Raw genomic sequence first — 14,748 nt, 5'->3', positions numbered from 1 at the left:
CTGTAAAGTGTATGCCCATCTTTAAAGCGGAGCTCCACTCAAAAGGTAAAGTTCCGATTGTTTGCATCCTCTCCCCCTCTACTGCCACATTTGGCACTTTTTTGGGGGAGAGGGTACCTGGTTTTGACAGATACCCGCTCCCACTTCCAGCTCTGATCGCCGATGCTTGGAATGATTTCAGCTTGGGGACGGGTTGGTAAATTGGGAGGAGAGTGACATTTTTAAATGGAAAAAGGGGATGCTTTATGTACTATTGGCCCCTGTTTTCTGTGCATCAAGTATTCATGACCCCTGCACTCTATTAGTTATGTACCCCCAACTCTTGCATTTTGAACCTCTGACCCCTGCACTCGGTGCATTATACACTTCTGAACCCTATTCTCTGTGGGTTACTTACTCCTGAATTCTGCATTCTGTGCGTTTGAAACTCCTGAACCCCCTGTATGTTACTGACTCCTGACTCCTGCACGCTGGGCATTATGTACCCTTATCCCATGCACTCTGTCCGTTACAAACTCCTGACCCCTGCACTGTGTCACATGCTCCTGACTCCAGTACTCTGTGTATTAAATTCTCCCGACATCTGAACTCTCTGCATCACATACTTCTGACTCCTGACTACTTCCCTCTGTATGTTACACGCTCCTGACTCCTGTGATCTGTGCAATACATACTCCTGCTCCACACTCCTGACCTCTGCACTCTCTGTGCTACATGTTTTTCACTCCTGAACTCTGTACTTTTTCATACTTCTGACTCTTATTCCACAATAAGCAAGTGTTCAAGGGAGTGTGTGTTACACATTCCTGACCATTTCACCCTGTGTGTTACATGCTTTTTACTCCTGCGCTCTGTGTGTTTTGTACTCCCAACCCTTGCACTCCATGTGTCATATACTCCTAACCCCTGCACTCTGTGCGCTTCATTTATGAAAACTGGTGCACACAGAATCTGGTGCAACTGTGCATAGCAACCAATCAGCTTCTAACTTCAGCTTGTTCAATTAAGCTTTCACAATAAAACCTAGAGCCTGATTGGTTACTAAGAAAACTTTCTGTGTTATCTCAAGGAATCCAATTAGCTCTTCTAGTTCATAGAAGGGACTACAGAATAATTGGGGTCTAAGTTGTAGAAATGGAAGAGTTGGAAGCGGTTTGAGTAGTTTAGCAAAAGAATAACGGGCAGGGTTGACACCACTCAGTTCACAAAATGTGTGTGTTGTCAGCCCACAACAGGACTTAGGACTGCATTTCTTGAACATCAATAGGTATTTTTCCATACTTGCAAGGCCTTTAAAGGGAAAAGGAGGGTTTAACCTCTTCAGGTCCACCCCGTAGCAGTTTTGCTGCTACAGGGCGGCACCTGTGTGCTGGATCACGTACATGTACTTGATCTGGCTTTTCCGGATGGGGGCACATGCAAGTGCGTTGCTGGCAGCTCGCTCCCGCGGTGATCACACACAGCGGGAGCCCATCGGTGGTTACCGTTGACTCGATGTCTGCCGCCACTCGCCAATTGTTCAGTACACAGGCAGAACAGCAATCTGGCTATGTAAACAAGGCAGATTACTGTTCTGTCCTCAGGGAAGGCATGGATTCTGTGTTCCTGCAAAGCAGGGACACGAATCCATGCCTTCCCTTAGTAAAAGCACCTCCCACAGTACACAAAATCACTGGTTAGGCACACAGTTAACCCCTTGATCGCCCCTGATGTTAACCCCTTTTCCAGCCACTGTCATTAGTACAGTGCATATTTTTTTTAGCACTGATCACTGTATTATTTTCACTAGTCTACAAAAAGTGTCAAAAGTGGCAGTTGGTGTCCAAAGTGTCCACTGCAATATCGCAGTCCCACTATAAGTTGCTTATTGCCGCTATTACTAGTAGAAAATTAATAAATAAAAATATCCCAATAACACAATAACTTTTGCGAAAACCAATCAAAATACACCAATTGGGATTTTTTTTTAACAAAAATATTTAGCAGAATACATATTGGCCTAAATTGATGAAGAAATTAGATTTTTTTTTTCAAATTTATTTTTTAATATGTTTTAAAGCAGAAAATAAAAAAAAAATATATATATTTTTTTTAAATTGTCGGATTTTTTTGTTTATTGCGCAAAAAATAAAAAATGCAGAGGTAATCAAATACCACCAAAAGAAAGCTCTGTTTGTGGGAAAAAAAGGACATACACATTTTTTGGGGTACAGCGTCAAATGACCACGTAATTGTCCACTAAAGTAACGCAGTGCCGTATTGCAAAAATGGCCTGGTCATGAAGAGAGGTAAATCTTCTTGAGGTCAAGTGGTTAACCACTTGCCGACCAGCCATCGTAGTTATACGGCGACAGGTCGGCTCTGTTATGCGAAACGACATACATGTACATCGCTTCGTGTAGCAATTAGTGTGGGCGCGCGTGCTGATTGGCAAGAGGGGGAGGCCATGATGTCCGCCGGGCACACGCGATCGCTCCCCATGGAGACAGAATGGCGGTCTGCCGATGTAAACACAGCAGACTGCTGTTCTGTCAGTGATGATCACAGGAATCCTGTGTTCCTCTTATTTAGGAACACAGGTCTCTGTGTTCATCCAGTGAGCCCACCCCCACTCAGTTAGAAAACACCCCCTAGGCACATATTTAACCCTTTGATCGCCCTCGGTGTTAACCCCTTTCCTGACAGTGTCATTATTACAGTAACAATGCATACTTTTAGCACTGATTACTGTAGTAATGTCACTGGCCCAAAAACTTAAAAAAAGTCAGTTAGGGGTCCGATCTGTCTGTCGCAATGTTGCAGTCCCGCTAAAAATTGCAGATTGCCGCCATTACGAGTAAAAAATTAATAAAAATGACATAAATCTTTCCCCTAGTTTGTAGATGCGATAACTTTTGCACAAACCAATCAATACATACTTTTTGAGATTTTTTTTACCAAAAATATGTAGCAAAATACATATTGGCTTAAAATTAGAAAAAAAATGTTTTTTTAATTGTTTTTTTTATTAGGAATGATTTATAGCAGAAAGTAAAAAATATTGTTTTTTTTTTTTTTTTTTCTTTTCAGAATTGTCGCTCTTTTTTAGTTTATACCGCAAAAAACAGAAATCTCACAGGCGATCAATTACCACCAAAAGAAAGTTCTATTTGTGGGTAAATAAGGACATCAATTGTATTTGGGTACAGCGTTGCACAACCACGCCATTGTCAGTTACATGCAGTGCCATATCACAAAAAAATGGCCTGGTCATTAAGGGGGTAAAACCTTCCAGTCCTAAGTGGTTAATGTGCGTGTATTGTAGAGATGTACTTCATATGTGGTTTGCCCTGACATGTACAGGAAAATAGACCCAGACGCCCTCTTGTATAGGGGTTATTAGACACCTGAGTCTGCACTGCCTTACTGCAGAGGAAGTCTGTTTATTATAAACTAGAGAACTTCATGCCAAGAAAGCCAGATGTGTAGATGAAGCTGAGACAGGATGATAGTAAAAAACATGTGAGCAGTTAGAGGAAAGGTCCCAGCAACAACCTCTTAGAGGCAGATGGTGGATCTCCCCAGACACACTTGGTGACATAGAAAATCAAACATAAATGATCACCTATCTTTTTGTTATAGTGAACTTGTCACTTTACAATAAACATCATGCTGAAAAGGAAAGTTGGGTAATGCCAACACAATTCTTATTTTATAAACAAAAAGTTTTAGTAATTTTTGAAGCTATAAGGGAAAAAATTAAACTACACACACCATTTGTTATTGTCCTCTGCAGCCCGGAAGCTAACCTTCACCATCAGATGCTACAAATCTTGAAAGCTTTATAAGCAGTATTGATTTATTGCTGGCGTGTGAGAGAACTTGCGATCAGAAAAATATTAGGGATTTCTATTGCTAGTAATTGTCTAGAAATACTAGTTCATGCTGATCTGGCTTCACTGAGTCAGAAAAATTGGATGTTCTGACTTTAGCCTGACATCACTGGTTGTGCGTGTGGGGTTGGCAGAAAACGACAGCCAGTAAATTATTTTCCGAAGGATTTCAGCAATGTTGACCTGCCTTCACACTATATTATTAAAAGTATTGGGACCCCTGCCTTTCTATATGTGTATATATATGTGTGTTTATACATATATATACAAGTGTGTGTGTATATATATATATATATATATACATAAAAAGTACAGTAAAACTGCAGGAAAGGGCACTGGGGGCAAACTAATGTGAATTTATTTTATTTTTTAATGTATCAGTGTGTTTGGTGTGTTTTACTATTTGAATTTGCCGCCGGTTCCACCCCCCTGCGAGCGTCACGTCACAGGAGACGGAAGCCGGGGCACAGAGCATCGGGAGGAACATCCGACCGCCGCACACTGCCGGGATACATCGCTGGATCCCGGGTACAAGGTGAGTACCCTCTCTTACAGGATCCAGCGATCTCCCTAGCGGTACTCTGAGTGTGGCTCGGGGTTACCACTTTTGGCACTGAAATTTAACCCCCGAGCCACACTCGGGAATACCGCTAGGGAGGTTAAAGTAGAACTATAGGCAATTTTTTTTTTTTTCATTTTGGATAAAGTAAGAGAGGGTTATAACCCCTGTCAGATTTTTATTTCGGCATCTGTGTCCCATTGCAGAGATTTCCCTTAATTTCCTGTTCCATAGCAAAACAGGAAGTGAGAGGAAATCTCTACATATAATGGGAATTCCTTGGGAACCCCTAGGTCCCCAAAACTAGTGTCCTCATTGAAACATTTCCCTTTTAATATTTTTCGAGGGACAACCCAAAACTTGAGATTTTCTTTTACTTTCACTTTCAATGATAATGGTAAACAGGACAAATATAGAGGGGGATCTTCCTAACGTTGACGCAGACAGCAATAAGAACTGGCAAGGGTTCTGATATCTCTCCACTCTATCTAAAATGGAAAAAAGTTTTGCCTTTAGTTATATTTTAAGAGTTCCTTTCACTAGAACTAAGGGGCCAAGCCCAACCCCTGGAAAAACAACCTCACACCATAATCCCCCCCTCCACCAAATGATTTGGACCAGTGCACAAAGCAAGGTCCATAAAGACCAGAGATGTATAGTAACTAAGTAGAACTACTTCACTACTGTACTTAAGTACCGAAAGGCGGTATCTGTACTTTCCTAGAGTAGAATTTTTTTCTCCTACTTCTACTTTTACTTCATTACATCTTTTCGATGATTTCAATACTTCTACTCCGATATTTTTTTTTTGTGCTGCATAGTTACTCGTTACAATTATAAAAATTACCACTCCCAGAAGAGTAGATGGCAGGTTTTCAAGTTCAAAACGTGTGTATTATCAGCGCATACAAAAATAAATGCTACTGTATGTATAAATAAAAGCTGCATTTGAAATAATAAAAAACAATATGATGTTCAAACTTTTGACTTCTTTCTTTAATAACTACATAACACAGTACTTTTACTTTCAGTACTTGAGTAGCAATTTTTTTTTCAAAACTACTGGTACTTTTACTTTCAGTACTTGAGTAGCAACATTTTTTAAAAAACTACTTGCAATACTTAAGTACAAAAAATGTTGAATACTTTAGTACTTCTACTCAAATCACTTTTTGATCGAGCACTTCCACTTCTACTCAAGTCACTTTTTGATCGAGCACTTGTACTTTTACTCAAGTATGGGTTTCGAGTACTTTATACAACTCTGATAAAGACATGGATGAGCGAGTCTGGGGTGGAGGAACTTTACTAGCCTGCGCTGAGTCCTGACCTCAACCCGATAGATTGACGATTTTGGGTTGTTAAAGTTAATTTGCGTGTAAAGGCAGGTGTCCCAATACTTTTGACAATATAGTATGTGTCTCTTATGACAAGCTTTCTGCTCAGCAACATGCAGGAACTATCTGAAAACCTCGAGGAAGTATCATTACAGTGAGTGATAGCATGAAAACAGAATCCTTCAGGTACAGGTCAGTATTGTGCTGGTAACTTACCTTCTACATCGCACACGTGTGTCTGGCTTACCACGCCTGTGTTGTTTTCCTTATCCATGGGCCATTGATAAATAAAAAGTGAGGTGTGTGAGGAGCCGGCATCAAATACCATCCCATACTGTAAAATATAAATAATGACAAGCATTTGTAAAATACCTTCATTGTTATTATAGGATTATGATAACAGTCTTGCTGTTTAAGAGTAATGCAAGGAATGAAAGACCTTTCCATGGTGAAAATGCTGCTTTAAGCCCCCTGCAGTGTTAATTACTAAATAGCACAAGATCGCTGCTTAAAGTATGGTGTGTCTGTAATATATATATATATATATATATATATATATATATATATATATATATATATATATTGTAACAGGAAGTCAGCTAAATCTGGGAGTGTAGTCACAGGAAGGAGATACATTTACACCTGATTTAGAAAGTCCATTAATTAATTTAGGGTGTTGGCTACAGAGCTAGCCAGCAGGAAGTTGAAAGGCCTTCACCTGTTCAGAATGAGGGAGTTAAGGCTCTATAATTTGTTCAGAGAAATTCCTATTGTTTGCTGCCTCCAGAAGCTGCATCCTGAAGCCATGTGGGCTGGGAGCAGGAGGACAGTCAGCGTGTGCCTCCCGACAGGATGTGTGGGCCTGGGAGAAGACCCCCCGGAGTGATGTGTGCCCGGGACGGTAACCAAGGGTGAATACGTCTCAAAGGTGAGAAGACGAACTGTTGATGTGAAAGAAACAAAAGGACTGTGTTGCCCTGTGAAGCTATTATAAAAGGACTATTGAGTGTCCGCTGTAGGACAAGGAAGTCTGCCCGACGGTAGGTTGGAGACAGACACTTAGGCAGGTTCCAGTTGTGAGAAGGTAGCCGCCCACAGAGGCAAGGATTTATTTTCTGTTTTATTTTATTTTGGATGTTTTGCTGCATACAGCCTGGTGAAGAAAACACCATTTAATAAACCACACTGTTTGTTTGCAAGCACTTGTCGGCTACCTCTCTGGGAAAACGCACCCCCCAAGGGGTCATCCACACCCGCCACCGAGCTAATCCCTCACATATGGTGGAGGTATGCAGTGGGCAGAAGCAGCAAGATCCCTGCAAGGAAGTGCAAATGTTTGATGAACTTTATCTGGTGCATGAGATTGCACAATCTATGTGTGCAGGAGAGAAGATCCTGACAGAAAACAAAAAAAAAAAAAAGTGTTTTAAAGAGACAGCGGTCTCAAAATTATTTGATGAACTTTGTTGTGTCTGGTGCAAGTGACTGCACAAACTGTGTGCGCAGGAAAAGAGATCCCGCAAGAGAGAGAAAAACTACATGTGTTGAAGAGACAGTGGTCTGAAAATTGTTTGCTGGACTGTGAAAAATTTGTTTGTGGAGTTATTGAAGATGGGGCGGTCCAAACGCCTGAAAAATGCAAAGATAGATGAAATGAGAGACCGGATTCTATGGATGGAGGGGATGTTGCCGTCTGAACCAGCCCCATCCATGCCTAAAGAGAGTCTACTAAAGAGGAAGGTTGTTGTCCCTAGCAACACTGATGAAACTGCTATGGAGACGCAGTGTGCTCAGATGAAAAGTAAACTCAAAATGGAGGAGATGTTGAAACATCTGATTATATCAAATGCAGCTCAACAGCAAGCAAATGCAGCTCAACAGCAGGCAAATGCGGATTTTCAGCAGAGCTTTGCAGCTCAACAAAAGGCTCATCAAGAGAGCATGGCAGGCTGGAAACAGAGACGCCAGCAGCCAATGGAGGCCATCGGTTTGGAGGAAACCGAGTATGTGTGCAGGGCTGAGTTGGATGCCTTGCAACGGAAAATGGAAGAAAAGGAACAAGCCTTGGAATTGCTTAAAATGGAGCATAGAAACTTGCAGGAAACAAATGAACTACTCAAGTCTCATGTGTCACAGTGGGAAGAATCCACTGCTCTTCTTTTGGTCGAGTTGCAAAAACGCAGAGAGACTATAATGGAGAAAGATACCATCCTCATGGAAAAGGAAAGTGAAATTCAGACTTTGCAGAAGCAAAGTATGGCTGATATGTTGGAGTTGCGTAATCAGCTGGAAAAAAGTCTTCAGTCTTTGGGAGCTACAAAAATAGACCTGCAGGAGTCGCAGGAACAGAATGTTGCTCTGGAAGCGACATTGTCTCTCAGCGACAAAGAGAAAAGTGAAAGAGAGGCTAAATTACTGAGTACTGTGTATGAGCTCACTACTTTAAGCAATGTGGTAGATGAATGGCGTGCGGACTGTGAAAGTTGGAAAGGGGAAGCCCAACGTGTCCAGCAGCAGTTAAAGGAGAAAGAAGCCTGTGTGGCAGAATTACATTCTTATTCCCAGATGCTAGCCAATGAGGTGAAGGCTCTTATGCAGGGAAAAGAAGATTGTGAACATAAGAGGGAAAAAGTAGAGGCACAGCTTCTGGAATCGCAAGTCAAGGTGTCAGAAGGTGACCGATTGTGTGCTAAGCTGTCAGAGAAGGCAAACCGACTGCAGGTTGAGTTGGACAATGTTACAAATCAGCTTTCTCAAGCAGACAGCAAATCTAGAGAAATTGCGGAAGATTTTTCTATCTTGGAATCGCAGCTGCAAGACACGCAGGAACTCTTACAGGAAGAGAGGTGTCAAAGGCTGAGTTTTAGCACAAAGCTCAAACAAATGGAAGATGAGAAAAATGGCTTCCTGGAACAATTAAAAGAGGAGGCGGAAGCAAAGAAAAACCTATCAGAGCAAGTCGCAACATTGCAAGCTCAGATAGCGGTTATGAAAAAACGCATGGAAGAAAGCGTTGGTTCATTACAGTGTGTTGAATATGTGAAAAAGAAGTTTGATCAGATGCTTGGTGAAGAGAAGAATGTGTCTGCAAAATATGCAGAAGAACGCGCACGTGCAGAAACGGAGGTGCGTGATAACGAGAGCAAAGCCCTGTTCTTGGCTCGCTCTTTGGAGGAAGCTCTAGAGTGTAAGGCTGAACTAGAAAGTGTTAAACAGCTGCGTACAGAAATGGAAGAATTGGTCAGCTCCAAGGATGATGTTGTGAAAAGCGTTCAGGAGCTAGAAAAGTCTAAGCGAGCCTTAGAACAGCAAGTAGAAGAGATGAAGATTCCGTTGCAGGAACTGGAAGAGGAATTCCAGGCAACAGAGGATCTGTCCCAAAGAGGGGATAGTGTGCCTGATGCAGTTTTTAAAAGGATCAGTGTTTTGGGGTCTGTCCTGAGTGAGCCTCAGAAATGTGACGACATGTGGCTTGAATCACCCCTTTGGAATAAACCGTTCCTTCAAAAACTTCAAGCATTGGAAAATGTATCATTAGAGCTTCAGCAAACAAAGGAGCTGAGTAAGAAATGTGGTGATTTCTCAGTTCAGGCTGAAAACCTAGTGGAGAAAACTAAGGCTGTTGGTGAAAACGTGAAGCAAATGAATAAGTGCCTTTCAGGGAGTGTTTCCAAAATGGAACTGGTGAAAGACGGGTGGCAGAAGTTTGATCGTGATCTTGAGATGCATTCCATGTGGAATTCAGATAGAGAAAAGGAACTAGGTGACTTTGAGCGGTCAAATAGTTCAGCAGAAAGTGCATTGAAGAAACCTGTAAAAGAATGTGTTGCAGTTCCATGCTTCTTCACTGATGCAGAGAGGAGGTCTATAATGGATACCACCCAGATCGCTGGGTTCAACTGTGTTGTTGCCTTTGACCCCTATGTTGGTGGAAGGAAAGTTGATGATGTTCTGGTTGGCTTCTTCTGTGAAGAGTTTGGCAAGAAATATAAACTCAATATCAAATCAAATAGTAGGCCTTTACTGCGACTCGCTCAGGAGGGCGAAAAGTTTAAGAAGTTGATGAGTGCAAATGCTTCAGATCTGCCTATGAATATGAAATGTTTGGTGAATGATATTGATGTCTCTGGGAAAAGGAACAGGGGTCACTTTGAAGAAATGTGTGACAGCCTGTTGTCTCAATTGGAAAATCCTCTGCACAGCATCTTAGAGCAAGCAAAGCTCAAGAAGGAAGATCATTCCCTTTTACAACAAAAAGTCAATGATTGTGTACAGCTGTATGGAGAGGCAACTCAAGTCACAGAGGGATGTCAAGAGTCCCTACTTGGAACAAAGCTTAGTGAAGCAAAGGTTCTCAAAGTTTTGTGGAAAACGTTTATGGATTGCAGAGAGAGGCGTCTTAAGAATGTTGAAGACATTAAGACTAGCCCAATTGAGTTGCCTATGGATCACGGTCCTCCGTGGTGGATTGGACAGACGGTTATGAGGGACAAGCTGTCTGACATTTATGAGAAAGCTGTCAATGAAGATGACAGAAACGAGAAGGAGCGAAATGACGCCAAAAATGCAGTTGAAGAATGTGTATATGAGATGAGAGACAAACTGTGTGGCATTTATGAGAAATCCGTCAGTGAAGATGACAAAACAGTTTCATCCGGAAGCTTGAGGATAATAGGAGGCTTATCAGTGAGTCAGCAGTGCTTGACACATGCGTGCCTGGAAATCTGTGTCCCAACCCTAGGGTTGAAACAAGAGGGGGGGGGGTATGTAACAGGAAGTCAGCTAAATCTGGGAGTGTAGTCACAGGAAGGAGATACATTTACACCTGATTTAGAAAGTCCATTAATTAATTTAGGGTGTTGGCTACAGAGCTAGCCAGCAGGAAGTTGAAAGGCCTTCACCTGTTCAGAATGAGGGAGTTAAGGCTCTATAATTTGTTCAGAGAAATTCCTATTGTTTGCTGCCTCCAGAAGCTGCATCCTGAAGCCATGTGGGCTGGGAGCAGGAGGACAGTCAGCGTGTGCCTCCCGACAGGATGTGTGGGCCTGGGAGAAGACCCCCCGGAGTGATGTGTGCCCGGGACGGTAACCAAGGGTGAATACGTCTCAAAGGTGAGAAGACGAACTGTTGATGTGAAAGAAACAAAAGGACTGTGTTGCCCTGTGAAGCTATTATAAAAGGACTATTGAGTGTCCGCTGTAGGACAAGGAAGTCTGCCCGACGGTAGGTTGGAGACAGACACTTAGGCAGGTTCCAGTTGTGAGAAGGTAGCCGCCCACAGAGGCAAGGATTTATTTTCTGTTTTATTTTATTTTGGATGTTTTGCTGCATACAGCCTGGTGAAGAAAACACCATTTAATAAACCACACTGTTTGTTTGCAAGCACTTGTCGGCTACCTCTCTGGGAAAACGCACCCCCCAAGGGGTCATCCACACCCGCCACCGAGCTAATCCCTCACAATATATATATATTATATACAGTATCTCACAAAAGTGAATACAACCCTCACATTTTTGTAAATATTTTATTATATCTTTTCATGTGACAATACTGAAAAAAAGACACTTTGCTACAATGTAAAGTAGTGAATGTACAGCTTGTATAACAGTGTAAATTTGCTGTCCCCTCAAAATAACCCAACACACAGCCATTAATGTCAAACCGCTGGCAACAAGAGTGAGCACACCCCTAAGTGAAAATGTCCAAATTGGGCCCAATTACCCGTTTTCCCTCCCCGGTGTCATGTGACTCGTTAGCATTACAAGGTCTCAGGTGTGAATGGGGAGCAGGTGTGTTAAATTTGGTGTTATCGCTCTCATTTTCTCATACTGGTCACTGGAAGTTCAACATGGCACCTCATGGCAAAGAACTCTCCGAGGATCTGAAAAAAAGAATTGTTGCTCTACATAAAGATAGCCTAGGGTATAAGAAGATTGCCAAGACCCTGAAACTGAGCTGCAGCACTGTGGCCAAGACCATACAGCAGTTAAACAGGACAGGTTCCACTCAGAACAGGCCTCGCAATGGTTGACCAAAGAGGTTGAGTGCACATGCTCAGCGTCATATCCAGAGGTTGTCTTTGGGAAATAGACATGTAGCACCCTCTTAGGTAGGTGCTAGCGAGTGAGTATAGTTTTGGCTTTGTCTGCCTATCAGAGGAGCAACAGGCAAATCCTATATTGCTTGCTGCTTAACAGAGAGCAGGATCTGTGAATTATGTCTGCTCATGGTGCTCAGTGTGTGATTAATTTGGTCTAGGAAGTGTTCTGCGCTGATCCAATGGGGAGGCACATTAGACAGTGGAGGAAACATGACCAATGGGTACACAGGCTTTGCTACTGCTTCAGTGATTTGCACAGAGTAGTGGTCTCGGTGCATTCTGGGGTGTGGTATAAAAGCCAGAAGCATGTGTGCTGCGGGGTCTTTGGCTGGTGAGCAGAGTCCCGGAGGGAGGGTGGCGGCTGGCTCCTCCTCTGTAGCAGTGGCACGTGGTCACAGGCAGTCGGCCTGGGGACCAGGAAGGAAGGAGCTGAACCCAGAGATCCATGAGAGCTGACTGAGGGGGTAGAGACACGAATGACCCTCAAAAAACAGTATAGTGAGTACAGGGGATCGTGTCTAGGGGCCTGACCTAAGGGGGGCCACCCCGGTGTAGGATAGTCAGAGGACGGGTGTCAGCAGGTCAAGTGAAAGGGGATACTAGGTGTGTATCCTGAAGATAATTCATCTTAACAAGTAATCCTAAATTCATCTAAGTGGCAAGATGAATCAGCAGCCTGGCTACATCTCCAGATAGGAGTCCTCATCCATTGTGAATAGTTAAATTTGGAGTATCCCACTCTTCCCTTCTCCCATCCCTAAATTAAATAAAAACCACAAAACAACTACAACCCCTAGACTGTTTATTGACTGAGCCAAGGAGTAAAGAGTTGAATGTGCATGCTGCAGTTGCTGGCGGTAACCCAGGGGGATCCCAAGGTGAATAATCCAGCAGTCCTCAAGGGGGCAGTGCTACAAATGTATAAGTGCTGCCAGCATTCCTGCAGAGGTTAAAGGGGTGAGGGGCAGTGGTGGCTGGTGCTCCATTGGCCGGGGGGTGTCAGATGGACCACACCAGGTCGCACACCATACCCCCCCTCCCCGGACCACAGCGAGACAGTAGAGACAGGAGACAGGACAGGATCCCCCCTCACTCACCCTGCCTGGATGCAGCAGCAGGCGGTGGCTTCGGCTATCGGCGAATGGAATTTCCATTCGCTATTGTCACACAACTGGGTGGGCTCGGGGTGCAGTGCTGTGCGCCCCGAGCCTACCCTTTTTTTTTAGCCTGTGAGAGCCTCTAGCTCTAGTCACATGGTTAAAAAAAAAAGCCCCATTGAACTCCATGCGTCCGGCGCCCCACATGTAGATTAGGTGGTCGGACACATGGATAGAGGGGGGGGGTATAAGATCAACTTATTAGATCGTGTCAAGTGTGTGTGGCGGCAACCAGGTGAGGAGTACAAAGACAAGTTTGTCTTGCCTATAGTCAAGCTTGGTGGTGGGAGTGTCATGATCTGGGGCTGCATGAGTGCTGCCAGCACTAGGGAGCTACAGTTCATTGAGGGAACCATGAATGCCAACAAGTACTGTGACATACTGAAGCAGAGCATGATCCCCTCCCTTCGGAGCCTGGTCCCCAGGGCTGTATTCCAACATAACGACCCCGAACACACCTTCAAGACAAGCACTGCCTTGCTAAAGAAGCTGAGGGTAAAGGTGATGGACTGGCCAAGCATGTCTCCAGACCTAAACCCTATTGAGCATCTGTGGGGCATCCTCAAACGGAAGGTGGAGGAGCGCAAGGTCTCTAACATCCACCAGCTCCATTATGTCGTAATGGAGTATATAGTGTGCGTGTGTGTCATATATATATCATTTTTTTTTTTTTTGCTGTCTGTGTCCCATTTTCTCTTACTTTCCCTCTTGGAGATACAATAGGAAACTATGAGGAATCTCTTTCATTCACATGTGTGGCTAGGGAGCCCCTGTTCACACAAAATGCAACTTTGAAATTGTGCGACTTCACTTGAAGTAGCATGATCTTAAAGCCGCAGGTCAGTGCAATTTCAGATGCAACTTGCCTGACTTCATGCACAGATATCTATGCAAGTCACAAAATAGCGCAGGAACCTTTTTTTCAAATCGGCGTGGCAGTGCACAGTCGGATTTGCACTGATTTGAACAGTTCCATTACCCACAATGGTGTGTGACTTGTCAAGCGGAGCTGTCAAATCGCATGACAAGTTGCACTGGTGTGAACAGTTAGTAAAACCAGACTGTTGAGCTGAGCTTTTACCACACCCAACCACTCGCTGAACCTGGTCATGCAGCTGGTCATGACTGTACACATGCTGCACCTGAGGCACAAATTAAAACGGCAACCGCCACCAAAGGCAACCAAAGCAAGTCAATAGGTCTGCATCACAACTGCCCGGAATTGCGTGCAATGCACATGTTTGCCGTGCAGTAGTGCAGCATTTACAGGATTAAATTAGGTGGGGAGGAGGTGGCATAACGCCTCCTCGCCACCTGTCAAATGCCCTCTGCAGAGCAATCCAACATAAATCCGAGGGCACTGCACACATGAACAACCCCCTAGCCCTGGTTCACATAGGAGGCGGAAACTCGTACGATTTCAAACCCGCATTTCATCGCGAGTTCGGGGGCGATTTGAAAGACATCTGTGGATTCATACACAAATGTCTATTGAAATTGCCCCTGAAGTCACCAAAATTAGTGCAGGAATTACTTTTGGAAATTGGTACAGAACCACAAAGTCGGCATCGCACCAATTCGGATGGTGCAGTTGCCGGCAGTGGCGTTGGGAGGGGGGGACTGACCCGGGCTATAGCCCCGAGTGGTCGCCTAAAAAGCCCCAGGTCTCCTGCTATGTGTAAATAATTATTAGCCCCAAGTCCATGATCCTCCTCTGAGTCC

At 43.7% G+C, this 14,748-nt stretch overlaps 1 protein-coding gene across 1 annotated transcript in view; it reads right to left on the bottom strand.

The window, feature by feature from the left end:
• LOC309560765 (ectonucleoside triphosphate diphosphohydrolase 8-like) overlaps positions 1 to 14,748 on the bottom strand; it is a 130,156-nt gene that overhangs the window by 35,420 nt on the left and 79,988 nt on the right. Inside the window, exon 3 of the mRNA XM_082264418.1 lies at positions 5,985 to 6,102. Within this exon, the coding sequence (XP_082120544.1) occupies positions 5,985 to 6,102 (118 nt within the window). The remainder of the gene's footprint in view (positions 1 to 5,984; positions 6,103 to 14,748) is intronic.

Source organism: Pelophylax lessonae, assembly GCF_965119305.1.
Source record: "Pelophylax lessonae genome assembly, chromosome: 7".
Lineage (NCBI taxonomy): Eukaryota > Metazoa > Chordata > Amphibia > Anura > Ranidae > Pelophylax > Pelophylax lessonae.
The sequence above is the reverse complement of the archived record's forward strand: the minus strand, read 5'-3'. Positions and strand labels throughout refer to the sequence as shown.